Source organism: Solea senegalensis, linkage group LG14, assembly GCF_019176455.1.
Source record: "Solea senegalensis isolate Sse05_10M linkage group LG14, IFAPA_SoseM_1, whole genome shotgun sequence".
NCBI lineage: Eukaryota > Metazoa > Chordata > Actinopteri > Pleuronectiformes > Soleidae > Solea > Solea senegalensis.
Genome location: NC_058034.1, coordinates 15,683,513 through 15,697,701, shown reverse-complemented (window position 1 = coordinate 15,697,701; position 14,189 = coordinate 15,683,513). Strand labels below are relative to the sequence as shown.

Sequence of the window (14,189 nt, the reverse complement as noted above, 5' to 3'; positions counted from 1 at the left end):
TAATCCACTTGAGAACTAACAAGTCTCATGACTTTACATCTCATGATCTGGCTGTGGCTCAAACAAGGGCAGTATGTCCCCATCTCACATTACATTTGATAACATCACATTCAAATTAAAACATTTTCTTAATTTTTTTCAGCAAGGACATAATCTCATGTACCGTACTTGTATTAAGTCATTTATCATAACAACTAACAAGAGAGGATACACTTGTTTTTTCAACAACATTAAACATGCAGCTGTGAGAACTCTCCACCAGAGGGAAACAAATGCCTGTGAAATTGCTCAGTGATCTGAGGTTGTACTGGAAACACGCTGTTGTTGCATCATTTAATGTCCACCTTCCATGACTTTTGCTGTAAGTTAAGCAATAAGAACATTTCTGTTAAACTTTGTGTCCGTCGAAATTGTAGGGGAATAAAAGAGGAATTACAAAGACAAAAAATAGTAATGCGTAATAAATGATATCTCACTATATTTTATACATAGTGTCAGAATATACTTAAAATATACAGTGTAGACTACAGATAAAATCAATTCATTTATTTATTCATCTCATATATGACTAAAAATAACATCATGCACAATAAAAATAAACAGATTGCTTTAACCTTTGGAGTTTTAATACCAGTAAAAAAATTCCTACAGGTGTAATTTCAGCTTGCTCAGCTAGTTTAAACCAGAGGATGACAAATCCTAAACGGTATGTTAATTCAGCAGAAGTCTTTTCTATTACCAGTGAGACCATGAATCGACACAGGAGCTGCAGCTCTTGCAGCAGGTTGCATCAGTCTCATCGGAACAGGCCCATCTTGATGTCTGCAGTGCCTCCCACAGTCACAGTCATAGTCATGAGAGGTGAAGCTGCTGTCACATTTCAGGGAGTGTGAGGAGACAACTGAGCTCATATTTACCAAGGACATGTGTGACAAAGTCAGTTCAGATATGTGGGAGAGTGTTGCTGATAGAGGGATTTACAGCAGTGACTCAGATGAAATGGCCTCAGCCTTGGCAAAGTGATAAGATGGCCAGTTAATATCCAACTAGTGATACAGGAGTCATCAAACGGACGCCGGTATAGTTTGAAACATTTTTATTGCATTTTTTTTTTACAAAAACCATACAAAAATCTGTAGCATCTGTCATAAATGTTGCCTTGAGTGAACTGCAATCATTCACATGGTACAGTAAAGTGCTTATTTTAAATCAAAAATATTTTTTGTACTTAAGGATGAATTTATGTCCAATTTCTTCCCAATGGAGACGATTGGTTTAGGGTGATTTGGGTTAAATCAGGTGTCAATTCTCAAAAAGCTTGAGGTCTTATTTTAGATTTTAAAAAAATCAGGTCCATGAAACATTTCATCAGTGTTGATGGACTGTAAATAATTTTGCCTTTGGGCTACATTCAATTTGTGGGGAGATTTGTGGTGAACTGTCCATTTGAATGAATGACTGAATTTTAACCCTTCATCAAAATGACATACAATACAAAAGTTGTGAGGCTTAAGGATATCATTTTGTCCCGTTATCACCAGTAAAAGGCAGTCCAAATGGCGACCGCCATTCGACAAAGAAGAAATGGTCATGACCAAAAAAGCTCTAACATATCATTGAGGATAGTACAGAGTATGGTCAATGTGTGTGCGCAGTTTTGTTTTTTGAATATCCAGCCCTCTCAAAAAGTAGGGACCGACTTGTCTGATGCTCAAAAGGGAGAAAAAGGCAGAATACTGAAGTGTACAGGTATTTTAAAACCCAAAGATTGCCTTGATCATTAGCTTAATGCTTTGAGATTACAGATAGAAAGTAGTTTCCCAAATGGAGAAGAAACAGCTGCATACACAAATTCAAGTAAGTCTTATTATAAGACATAGAACCCCATAACGATGAATCTGTAGAAAGGTATTTTTAGAACTATTACAGTGTCCTATTATCAGCATAAATGGGTCCTTTGACACCATTTCCAGAGTACCGTTGTTGCAGTGCTGGCAACAGAACATGGACAATCAGAAGTCCCCCACTTTTCACTGGTAGGTGATAGATCATGTATTAAATGTCATGACTTGAAGCCTCTTTCGTGAAATGGCTACAGTGTTGTGAGACCACCTCATCACCAGTCCATTAACCTGTCAGTTTCAGAATGAGCATCAACTTAATCTGAACAAAAAAATTTGCCAACTCTTTACAAAAAAAAAAGAAAAAGAACTTGCCTTCACTGGGCATGAATGCTCCAGGTCAAATAAACAAACACTTTCCATCTTCTCACCTCATACTCTGAACTTTTAAAAACATTTAAAAAAAAACAAAACAACTGGTGTTTCACCTCAACTGAACAGCACCTGCATGAAAGTCACCATATAGAAAATAGAAGCTTATTAACAGCCATACAAAAGGAGAGAAAAAATAATGTGGCACATTAACATGGAGTTCTCAAACATGAAAAAAATAAAGTAAACTTAATACAGCTACAACTTTGGAAGACTTGTCATTTTTCTTTTTGTGGAATGTTTTCCTTTTTTAAATTTTTTTTCCCCCTTAGAAAAATCTGCCTCTTATTGTCAATTTGAAATGGGTGCATCCCTTCAGAAGTGAGACAATGTTGAACAATGGAACAAAAAAAAGGGTGATGTATATTTGATCAAAAAAAAGAAAACACTGTCACAACGGCCAAAATGTGCTTTTCAACCCCTTAATAGGAGCTCTAACCTTTACTGACAGTTTATGATTTTAATCTAATGCATAATTAGATTTGTAGAAAAATATTACAAAAACAAGAAAAAAAACTGAAGGGAAAAACGACAAGTTAATCTTGTGGCAGGGGGACATAAATTCTTTAAAAAGAAAGTACATTGCCCAGTTTCACTTGTTTAGGATTTTCAGCCATTTAGGATTCTGTAGAACTAGCCTGTACCAAGATGCCAGGTGTATTTCAGAGCAAGCCATACATAAATAGTCAATACTAACACTTGTCCAATTATGTCGTTAACATTGAATGTGTGGCCACTGATAATTTGGCATATTCTTGTAATAAAACTGTATGAATGCAACAGTAAGTTCTCACAATATTGGTACACAAAAAGAATGATCTGCTTTGGGAGCATTAAGTGCACAGCAACTACACTGTGACTGAATGAGACAAATTTGTCCTTAATGGAGGAAAACAAAAAACTTTGAAGAGTCCCCAGCCACATAATGGACCACACCATTCATGAACAGCTTTGACTCCCATACCCATATACTGAATCCCTTTCAGGCAGGAACAGCCTTCCTCTTGGCATATTGCATAAGCTTGTACGAATCTGCATATGGGCCATTCATGCGTACACATACAAAGAAAACATTCCAGATAACTTAATTCACAGTGGATCCAGTTGTAACGTGGGAGCAGCACAACAGGTTGTCCTTTGGTGTCTGAGCTTAGTTTCCAAGATACATGTTCTGATTTCTTCTGAACAGAGCTGTATGAAAAAAAAAATAAATTACAAAAAAAAATACTTCTTCCTCCCTCTCTCACAAATCATAAACTGGCCCCCCTCCCCAACCCAGACGTGCACATTTGTGTGTTTGCTATATGCAGGCCCTGGGCTAATGTGCTTCAAGAAGTGCTGCAGAAGGGCAGAAGGCATTTAGAGGAAGTGCTGCAAGCAGCATCTCCATTTACAGCGAGGCATAGAGCCTAAATGGCAGAGGAATCAAGGCCAGCTAGAGTCAGAGAGAGTGTCCAGAACTGGGAGGGACAGTTCAGGGCAGTCTTGGATCAGGACTTCAATCATAACGGAAGGATGGAGGTCAGGGATGAACCCGTTTCAGGCACAGTCTCCTACGATGACCAGAGGGGCCAAGAGCTGACAGAGCTCTGCAGCAGAGACGGGCCCTCCTTTGAGCTGGCTGTTACGTTGCCTGCGCCTAGCAAGCTTGGAGTTGGAAGGAGGAGAGAGGCGCATCGAAGAGCCAGCAGCAGTAATGACGAATGGTTCTTCCTGCTGCTGCTGATCTTCCATGTCATCCTGTTCCGCCAGCTGCCTGTTAACGGCCATGGCCTTGCCAGCAAACACTGTGAGATCCCTGGCACTGCTGGTTCTAATTGACAACAGAGACAGTTTAATATGTTGATACTCAAATATTTGATATTTAAGAATGTTATCAAACAGTAACTTGAATGTCCTCTCACCTTTGATGCAATTTTGATGTTCGCAAAGTTTCAGATGCACCCTGAAAATGAAATACAGACATTTGTTAGAAATAAAATATTTAAACACAGAATAAAAACAAACATTAGTCAATGATATGCAGAAATATCTTAGTGGATTTAGACTTACCCCCTGCACCCAGGGATGCTGTAGCACCTGGCTGGCACTCAGGCGGTTTTTGGCGTCCCGAACCAGAAGTTTGGATATTAGGTCTTTGGCACTTGAGGAGATGTGAGCCCAATCTTCCTTTGGAAACTCATATTTTCCTTCCTGGATACTTTCAAATAAATTGTTCTGAAATGGACAATAAACATTTACCATTAATTACACTGGCCTGAAAGGACAAGGTTACTAAGTTTTTTTCTTATGCAAGTACACATCAAATTTTTACCTGGCAGGTGTGACAGGGTTCACCCAATTCCCAGCCACAGTTGCCACCACAACGGCCAACAAACGGAGGGTAGCCGCTCAGCATAATGTACAGGATGACTCCAAGACTCCACAGGTCACAGCGCTTGTCATAGATTGTAGCCTCTTCACTGAAGGCTTCAACCACCTCAGGTGCCATGTACTCTGCTGAGCCACACTGTAAACAGGAAAGGAAAACAAGTTAATAGATATTAAAAAACAAACAAAAAGGAAAGAACAACTGCAGCAGAGAAAGAGGCTTCTGTGCACACTTTGCTCAGCTGATACCTCATGATTTCAAGTGTTAAGGCCTACAGCCTACTTTTGCTGGAGGGAGCCTAAGTGATAGTCACATGTTTATGTATATTGCCATCTCATCTAAAATGTCTTATAAAGCTTTTATTCATGTGTCTGGCATACAAATAAACATTGTGTGCAATTACACAGAAAAGGACAGCTTGGCTAAAGTGACGCAGGTTAGTGCAGTGAAGAAGAAACAGTGAGTCAGTGCTGACCATCTAGCCGTGCACAAGCCAGGCTAACCAGGCTGATGGCAAAGATGGGCTCAGCTCAGACACTGCCTTGTTATGTAGCTATTGCTGAGGAAGAAACTAGGCCAAACACTGAGCTGGGAAAAGAGGATTTGGTGTCCTGCAGCGCGTTCTTGCCAATTACATAACTTGGAAAAGCCTTTTTATATACACAAGCTACAAAAAAAGAGCAGGTCACTAGTTCAGCGGAACACAGATGTTTGTTGATTAGACATATTGAAGCTGCCCTACTCACAAGAATTGAATACTTGTGTTCAATGTCGGGAGAGATTTATCAACAACTAATACTTAAATCTGCATCATCATTTAATGATTGGGTATTTTTAGAATTATAGCACATTAGCATCGTTTCCCTTTAAAATGTGTATCCTGGCAAACTCTTCTGTCCTATATCCTTCCATCTGTGGACGTGCATGTTTACATTTATCAGGCATCTATTGTGTCCCAGTACCATATCCCAGCTGTCCCAACTCCTCCTCCACCTTTATGTAATGACATTTGCTGCACAGGAATCTAATCTCAGACAAAGCTGCTTCTGTTAGAGAGAAAGACACCCCACCCCCCCCATGTATCCACCAACATCACGTCTGGAGTGGCTGCTTCTACAGACAAGCCCCCAGGATTGAGGCCAAACACAGCTGTCCCACCCACACATAACACTCTATGCCTCCTATGGTGCCCTGAAAGGTATTTTAGCCATTTTATCAAAAACTGCTACAAAAAGGTGAAACACTAATTGAAGATAAGTCCAGGACCAACTGAAACTGCAACAGTTGGAACAGTTAAGAACATGGGAGAATAGGTTATTGTGGGTCTTATGCCTCACATTTGCTCTTGCTGTGCTGCTGCAAACTTGCATCAGTCACAACCTCTTCAAAGCTAAGCCACAGACTGTTCAGCTGTTACCACCGGATTCTTTGGAACTGCAGCCTGGGGCTTTCCTGAAACCATGTGACCAATCGCACCATACTGACGACAGACACCTTTGCTGTTTGTAAAGTAAACTAAAGGATTATCTGAATAGGATTACAAGAAGTGGACCGGTTATGTGAAGTTGCACCTGCAACAAGACTGGATGAGGGTTGCTGGGGTCGCTGTAGTGTTTCAGTCATTTCAGTTGCTGGTGTGTAGAGTGTTCATGTTACAGTTCAACCCGTTTACAACTGCTGCACATGAGCATGACATGTGAACATTCAGATTTACTTCATGTTGAGGAGACAGACAGGCAGTCACTTGTGTGGTATTCTTACAAAATTTAAACTAGCCTTTTCCTAGAAAGGTACCTCTCCTTTTCTGGGGCACAAACACAGTACACAGCACAAACACAGTAAACAGACAGGTTTGTCTTGTTTTTTAAATTCAGGTACTAATAAAGTGGTGTTGCAATAAAAGCAGCACCACAACAACAACTGTAGGAATGTCCACAAAAGAGGGGGCAGAGTGAAAATACCAATAGTGAGATGAAAATGAGATAACATTGTTCCTGTGAGCAAGACAAAAAAAAAAAAGCACAGCGCATGAGCAGACTAGGTATTTGTCCCTACCAGTTACCCAATACCCTCCCCCTCCCTCTGTCTGTCTGTCCAATCAGATCTCAGTTGCTAGGTATGGGGGTGGGGGGAGGCTGAAATTTCAAGAAGCTGTATGCACAGCCTTTGTATAAAGAACATAAAGAAAGTGCAGGCCAGCCCAGGCTGTGGTTGGGGCCATGGGGCGGAGACTAAACGGAGAGGATGGATGTTTTTTTCTTCATACCACAGAAGAAAAGGGAAATGAGCACAAGTGTGTGTGTGTGTGTGTGTGTTTTGGTTTCAGAGTAACTTCTTTATACCAGAGGACATGGCGTGTGTTGTCGTTGAGTGTCAAAATGTGTCCCCTGCAGCCCTGCTACATTTCATGGCTATCACACTGTGTCCCATCTCCAGGGATCAACTTTTCTTACACAGAAAAGTCTTGGATAGGATATGTAGTTAGTTTAGTATGTAGTTAAAACATCCTAAATACAAACTAAAACAAGCAGTCACTGCACTCATAATTATTTAAGGCCCTTCATTTAACCTAGACTAGACACATGAGGCTTCAAAACTCTTCTTCAAATAGTAAGGGGATGGGCTCTCTGTCTATTTCCTCTGCCAGAAGACGAAGATACTAGTGTAATAAACCCCCTAACCCCTCCACCATACCACCACACTCCTTCACCTGCTCTGATCCATCTATGTTGCCCCAAAGACAACCAACAGACGCCATGAGTTGACACAAGTAGAAACCTTGCCAGTTCAAATGTAACCATTTCTCTGAGTTTGCAAACATTCCACTTTTGTGGCAAAGTTCAGAGAATTCACTGTGTTGTGACAATACAGAGGGTTAAACACTCACAACTCAACAAACCCATGGGCCTAAATATTTGCTTTTGATAAGGAACAGGACATGGGCATTAAACTAAGCGGTATGTTAAACTGTTGCTAATAATTCAGCACAATATGGGAGTAAAGGCTGCTGTGCAGGGACATTTCTTTTCAGAAAAGCTTGGAAGACCTTTAACCACAAAACAGCATTTTCTCTCGACCAATCAGAGAGCTGACCTGCCGCTAACGCCACTGAGGACTGCCGAACGGTAAATAACTTAGACCTGATAAAGATTGTTGTAAAGCTTTCTTATCCACAAGTAGTAGGAAGAAAAACATTGCCATGTTGGGAAATGTGAAAGACTGTAAAAGAGTATAATTTACAACCTTTGATTAGCTATACAGATCAAGCATGCATAGTTGTTTAAATTGTACAACAAACAAGATAAGCATGATAAGCAGCAGCACTTACAGGAGTGAGGAGCTCAGGGGTGGAGATGGGTGAGCTGTCACTGTTCAACTTGATCCCACTGCCCAAGTCAAAGTCACAGATCTTGACTGGGGAAATCTGGTAAAGGTATGAGAGTTCATTATTATTCAAATACATCTACATTTTTCTATTTGCACACTTTTTGTAGAATATCTTCTTGAAACATATTCTCAACTGTCCTTTATCATTACCAAGGTTCATACTATAATCTTCAAGTCACTCATCAAAAGCTTATCTGCACATTGAATGCCCTTTGAACAATTTCAGTAAAAACATGGGTGCAATATACTCACCCTGACTGCACTCTCACAGAGAATGTTTTCAGGCTTCAGGTCTCTATGTGCCATTCCTAAAAAAAAATATCAAATTGTCACTTTTATTCATTTAAAATTCTGGTCATACAAACTACATATTAAAACAAGCAGGTCAGTTGTGCCTCATTGGTAATCATTAACAGTGGCTTATTTGTTTAGTATAATGTAGAAGTGGAATTACCTTTGTTATGCAGAAAATCTAGAGCACTGGCAATGTCCTGCACAACATCACTGGCTTCCTGCTCACTGAAGTGCTGCCTCTTGTGAATCTGTGCCAAGACTGACCCTAAAAATGGAAATGGAAAATGTGAGCACATCAGCACCATTTACACCTACAGCACACATTGCAGTCTAAAATAAACAAAGGAATCTCATAGGCATCCTATAGCTGTAATTCACCAACCTCCTCTGAGCTTCTCGAAAACCAGGTAGAATTTGTCTTCCTCTTCAAAGAACTCCACCAGCTCTAGGATGTTCCTTAAAAGAGTAAAACAAGCCACATGACAGGATGACTGACTAACATGCATCTCAAATTAAATCAACCTGCAGAGCCATCACTATATATTCATTGGGTGGCATTATATTTAGCTGGATATGACAAAGGGTAATTACCTGTGACCCTGGCACTGGTAGAGCATTTCCACCTCACGGAAGACACGGCTGCGGCTGTGACCTGGTCTTTTGTCAATGATCTGGAACAGAACATTAGAAAGGTTGAGAAACAGTTTTAAAAATCGGGCCACTGAACAAATGAGCCTGCAGTTCTTGTGTTTTTCCACATCTGCAGGATGAAGGAAATTATGTTAGTGCTGTGAGTGCTGAAAAAACTGAGCCCAAGTGTGAGAGCTTATACTTAGGAAGTATACTTATACTTGTGAAGGACAACCCCTCACACTGCACTACAAAATCCTGCCTGTGGCCCTGTTTACTGCAGAGCTAGCGTCATAACCCAGATTATATGCTCCATATGCAATTCCCTGGAACCATTTAACCTTCCAGACCAAACCAGCATTTTTCCAGCTTGCCCACATTTGTCCCACCCAGCACCCAGTGACACAAATGCAAGGATGGTCCAGCCTACTTTCAGTGCTGCCTGCCAAAGCAGGGACAAAACAGAATGGAACAGACACAGCATCTCTATATTTAGCCACTGTGTGTGACCCAAATGTAAACCTTAATTGCTCTTAAAGAGTCATAAGTACATCATGAGCTTATCAGAATTGTTTGTGATAACAAAAATTATCTTGAAATATGACTTTGCGTGATCAAGATATAAACCACTGAGGAGGCACCAGCTGCATGATGTCCTGCCAAAAAGAGCCCGAAAAGACAGACTGCTGACAGTGAAGCCTGAAATTTCCAGCCATGGTTGTTATTGTCAGCTTGGGAGGCTGTGCATGTTTTTCTTCCTGGTAGGTGGATTACAGCTGCTATTGAGGCCTAGTGGGGCCAGAGTTGCAGTGTGTGCGTGTCTAGGATTAATGCACAGACAAGAGGCCAAAGCCTGCACACTGTTGCAGTCTGAGTCAGCAGCACAAACGGCTTCAAATCAGCTCACATTCTCCCAATGAAACAAAAACCTCGCTCCCACCCAGATAATGACGTACCAATTAAGAATCAACAAAACACCGCTGACAAATGCATGTCAGCATAAGTTGGTAGATGGTTATTAGTGAGGTGCTTCATTTAAGGTTTATCCAAATCATATATCAGAACCACAGCAGCTGGAAGCAAAACAAGTTGCTTAGCCACACTGCAGGTTCAAACAATAAACCAGAGTTACAAAATAATACTCTTCTGAAGAAAAGAGTTGTTTAGGAACCTTATAGGCATGCAAGCACACGGCCCTTGTGTGCATCCTTGATGCTGATGATTATGTTGCAATCAAAACACAAGGAGCCCACACATACAACTCTCCCTGCCTGGAGGGGGAGGGTAGACACAGGACATCTGGCAGCAGAAGTCCTAACCCCTCCAGCTCCCAAATGACCGCCAATGGCGTCAGACCCTCATGTCTCCTCCCCAGAACAACAAAGTCCCTTAGGACACAATCAACCAGTGGATCATGGTCACATCTGATAATCGGTTTCTCCATTTCTCTAAGATATTAATCACTATGATATGGACACTTGCTCAGTGGGGAATAAAACTTTAAGTGTCCATTTGTTTTAAACCTCAGGAGATTTCATCAGTAAATAGAATTTAATGAATTAGATGTGACAAGACAGATTATTGTTTAAGCCCAGAGTCCCAATAGATGAGTGGGAAGAGGCCAAGAACCTTTAATAATAAAAAGCAGTACATTTTTTTCTTCATGTCAGCAGAGAAAAATCTTTCACAATGTCTTTTTGGTGATGAAATAAGCATTACAAAAAGCAAACAAGGAAGTTTCCACAAGTTGAGACACACACCTTCATATCCACACCCCATTTGGAGAGGAAAAAGAGAACTGCACTAAGTCAGGAGAACAAAGCAGTGTCAACAACCTGGGTCACAACCCTCACCCAGCACCCCTTCTCTCTCTCTGTGGGTTTTGTTTTGGAACAGTTGCCAGTACATTATGTTCTCACTATGAGCGTCCTCTGCAGGCAAGAGTAGTGAAGAAAAAAGGGGTGGGTACATCGCTCCCTTCCATCTGATTGGCTAACTAGTTATAAAAACAAAACGTGCCTGCTTGCAGTGCACACAGAAAAAAATGGAAAAGCACAAAACAAATGAGCCTACAGATATCTGCACCAGAATCTTGAACTAGAGGGAGGAAGATGTATCCTATCCCAGAACCACAAACTTACTCAAAGGTCTCAAGAATGAGCTGATGGTGGCAAACACAAACCTACAGCCAACAGCCTAGCTCCCATCTTATTCAACAAAGGCTTCCACTTTAATTACAGAATACATGGCAAGGTCCTAGAAATATATCACCAGTATGCTGAATTCTAGCCATGATAATCTAACCAAGCAACAAGCAAGTGATATATGGCAACACCAATACAACAACACTCACTGAGAGAAATGACTTCATGTAGTATGAATATTTGTTTCAAAAACTATACACTTTGAGTGTGTATGAATGTCCTACCTTGACCGCATATTCTTTGTTGGTGATGAGGTTGACGCAAGTCAGCACTCTGGCATAAGCGCCCTCCCCTAGAACCTCTTCTTGCAGTTGATAGACATCTGTGGCAGAAAGGTTGGGAAAATATTATTTATATCATAAGGAAAAGAGCATTACTAGTTGCTAAAGATGTTTTATTAAGTTTTATTTAGTGGAATAAAAAAAGTTTTTACCCTCAAATCGTCCAGAGAAACTGTCAGTTGCTCGGCAACGCTTTTTCTTCTTGTTTCTCTTCTTGGCATCAGGGATGTCAATCGGCTGGCTGGAGGGCATGTCTGTAAAAATAGGAATGTTTGAGGAGTGCACCCAAACAAATTAAAATGTGAAAAAAACTGCACTGACAATATACACAACTCAAATAAACTCACCGTGTCTTGGGGAGGAATCAAAATTAAATGAATCAATAAGATGGGATCCATTTTTAGTGAAGTCATCCGATTCAAAGGGATTTTGACCCTAAGGGAAAAAAACACAAAATACAAGTGTTAAGGTATGCAATCTTGCTGCACTCAACTGATTATGTGCATTCAATAAATTTAACAAGGTGTGCACATAAGAGAAAGTAAAAGATATATATTTAATGCAGTTGGGTAATTGCTCTGAAACATTATTCTATTAACTGGACATACGCCCACTTATTTAAAATTCCTAACAAAGTGACCTAACAAAGTGACCAGTGAGTGTGAAAGTGTCAGTGAGGTACATGGTTCGTGTGTCGGCCGTGAGATGTGGGAGAGCAGCAGATGATGTTTATATATAGCGAGGTGAAGACGTGACATGCTGACAAATGCACTGTGCCAACGGAAATCCCCGCGACAAAACCTCACCTTGAAGGAGCGGTGGAATCCGGTGACTCCGGTGACTTCTGCGATCTTATTTTGCACCATTTTGCTTCGATTTGGGTTGATTTTTTTTGGTGGGCGTGCGGCGGCAGCAGTGGTGGTGGTTTGTCGGGATATAAATTTGCACGTCCCCGAAACACCGAGTCGTTTCAGAGAGTCGCAAGTGGTGACACTGCGCTGGGTGGTCAGCTTGAAACGGGAGCCCTGCGGATACAATACAGACGCAGCACACAGTCAAAACCCGCAAATAACAAATGAAAATAGCTGCAGTTTCAAATAAATATCATAATATACAATTAATGTAGGTGAAAATGGACAAATGACAGACGGCACCTAACACCACTTAGGCTAATGCTCGTCACATGCCCGTAAAAACAAGCAGTAAACGTTAACAGGGCCGCCTTCTTTAAACAGAACTGAAAAATGTACACGAATAAAAAGCCAATAAAACAGAGGAGAGAAACACTTTGTGGTACAGGGGTTAGCGGAAAGACGAGGAACTAGAAAAACCACCACACGTTCGGTGACGAGTGAAGACAATAACAGCCGCAGAGTGGCTAACAGCTAACATGAACGCCGTGTGCGCGAGAGCAGAGTCGCGTGCACACCAGTAGAACATATTTAACTGACACGTTAGAAATCTACCTTTTTATATATAACGTAACGTTACGTTACAATAGGTGACTTAATGTTTTTGTTATTGTAATTTCCATTCGGAACTAATACAGAATAAAAACAAACAAATCAAATTCAAATCAGCATTAACTCGTTTTGTTCTTCCTTTTCACTTACCCCGTTGTAAATATTAAAGCTCCAGTGTTAGCGTCGTTGTTTGGCCCACTGCTCCGACAGCCGCAGAGGACAGAGACGGGGACACGCCTGATAGAGAATGGGTGGAAGGTGACGACGATTTCACAGCGTGGGCGATTTTATAACCTCCACACGGAACTCCTCCCACTGCTCTGAGCTGACTGCGTCGAAAGACGTGGATGGATCACGTTCTTTCTAGAAGGGACGTGATGGCCAGGTTCCTTTTCGCTTCAACCCTTAATAGCATCCCGTGCATTGCCGAGTTCTTGCATCAGGAAGGCAGCTTGAGAGATTCTTATCGACTTCACCAGTCCTGTGTAAAGCACCTTAAAGTAATACTTGAGTAAAATCACAAGTATCTTACCAGAAAATGACTTAGAAGTTGAATTACTTTTTATAATATTACTTCAGTAAAAGTTGATGACATGCACTGTACTTAAGTATCACGTTTTATAAGTAAAAATATATATATAAAAAAGTGAGGAGTTAGGATTGAGCCACGGTGACTCAGTGGTAGGGCGAGTTGTCTTTCAACTGGAAGGTTGTGGGTTAAATTCCTGGCTCTGCTGGTCTATATGTGTCCTTAAACTAGACACTTAACCTCATGTTGAAATGTGTGAATGGATGAATGGCAAAACTGTAGTGTAAATCAGAGACATCATGACTAGAAAAGTGCTATATGACCATTACCAACTCTTCTTCTGAAGAGATTCCAGAGACACCAGACACCAGGATAGAAGATTTCAATGAATGTGTGGGAAGGATGTTCTCGGGGACTAGCCAAAAGAGGGTTTTTATCTGTGGTGATGTGTATATTGACTTACTCAACCCAAAACAAAATACTATGACCGATGACTTCACTAATATGATGTATACGATGGGCTTACAACCCCTCATTACACGACCGAGCAGGCAGGTTCACAATACATAGTGCTACCCTAATCGATAATATTTTCACAAATATTATAGGGACAGGCATAACAAGAGGACTACTGATAAATGACATAAGCGACCACCTGCCAATCTTTGCTATCTATGACTGGAAGGCCTATAGACAATACATGAGATTAAGGACGGAACAATCAGAAACGAGATACAAACGATAAAGGAAACGATGT

General features: G+C 40.9%; 1 protein-coding gene across 1 annotated transcript; it reads right to left on the bottom strand.

Annotated features, from left to right (window-relative positions):
• Window positions 1–1,081: 1,081 nt before the first annotated feature.
• Window positions 1,082–13,175, bottom strand: mknk2b (MAPK interacting serine/threonine kinase 2b). The gene is made up of 14 exons (XM_044043806.1): window positions 13,054–13,175; window positions 12,247–12,465; window positions 11,788–11,875; window positions 11,593–11,694; window positions 11,384–11,481; window positions 8,917–8,996; window positions 8,708–8,781; window positions 8,486–8,590; window positions 8,284–8,339; window positions 7,973–8,068; window positions 4,588–4,782; window positions 4,326–4,490; window positions 4,178–4,218; window positions 1,082–4,086 (listed from the first exon to the last, which is right to left on the bottom strand). Exons 2-14 carry the CDS (start codon window positions 12,304–12,306, stop codon window positions 3,813–3,815), a joined length of 1,434 nt encoding a protein of 477 aa, XP_043899741.1. The 5' UTR covers window positions 12,307–12,465; window positions 13,054–13,175; the 3' UTR covers window positions 1,082–3,812.
• Between the last annotated feature and the right edge of the window lie 1,014 nt (window positions 13,176–14,189).

Excerpts from the sequence above, each read along its gene's own strand:
- mknk2b (XM_044043806.1), bottom strand. The coding sequence starts at position 12,306 with ATGGTGCAAAATAAGATCGCAGAAGTCACCGGAGTCACCGGATTCCAC. Across the intron at positions 11,695-11,787 it reads TGATTCCTCCCCAAGACACG|ACATGCCCTCCAGCCAGCCG; the intron begins GTGAGTTTATTT and ends CTATTTTTACAG. Across the intron at positions 4,087-4,177 it reads ACATCAAAATTGCATCAAAG|AACCAGCAGTGCCAGGGATC; the intron begins GTGAGAGGACAT and ends GTTGTCAATTAG.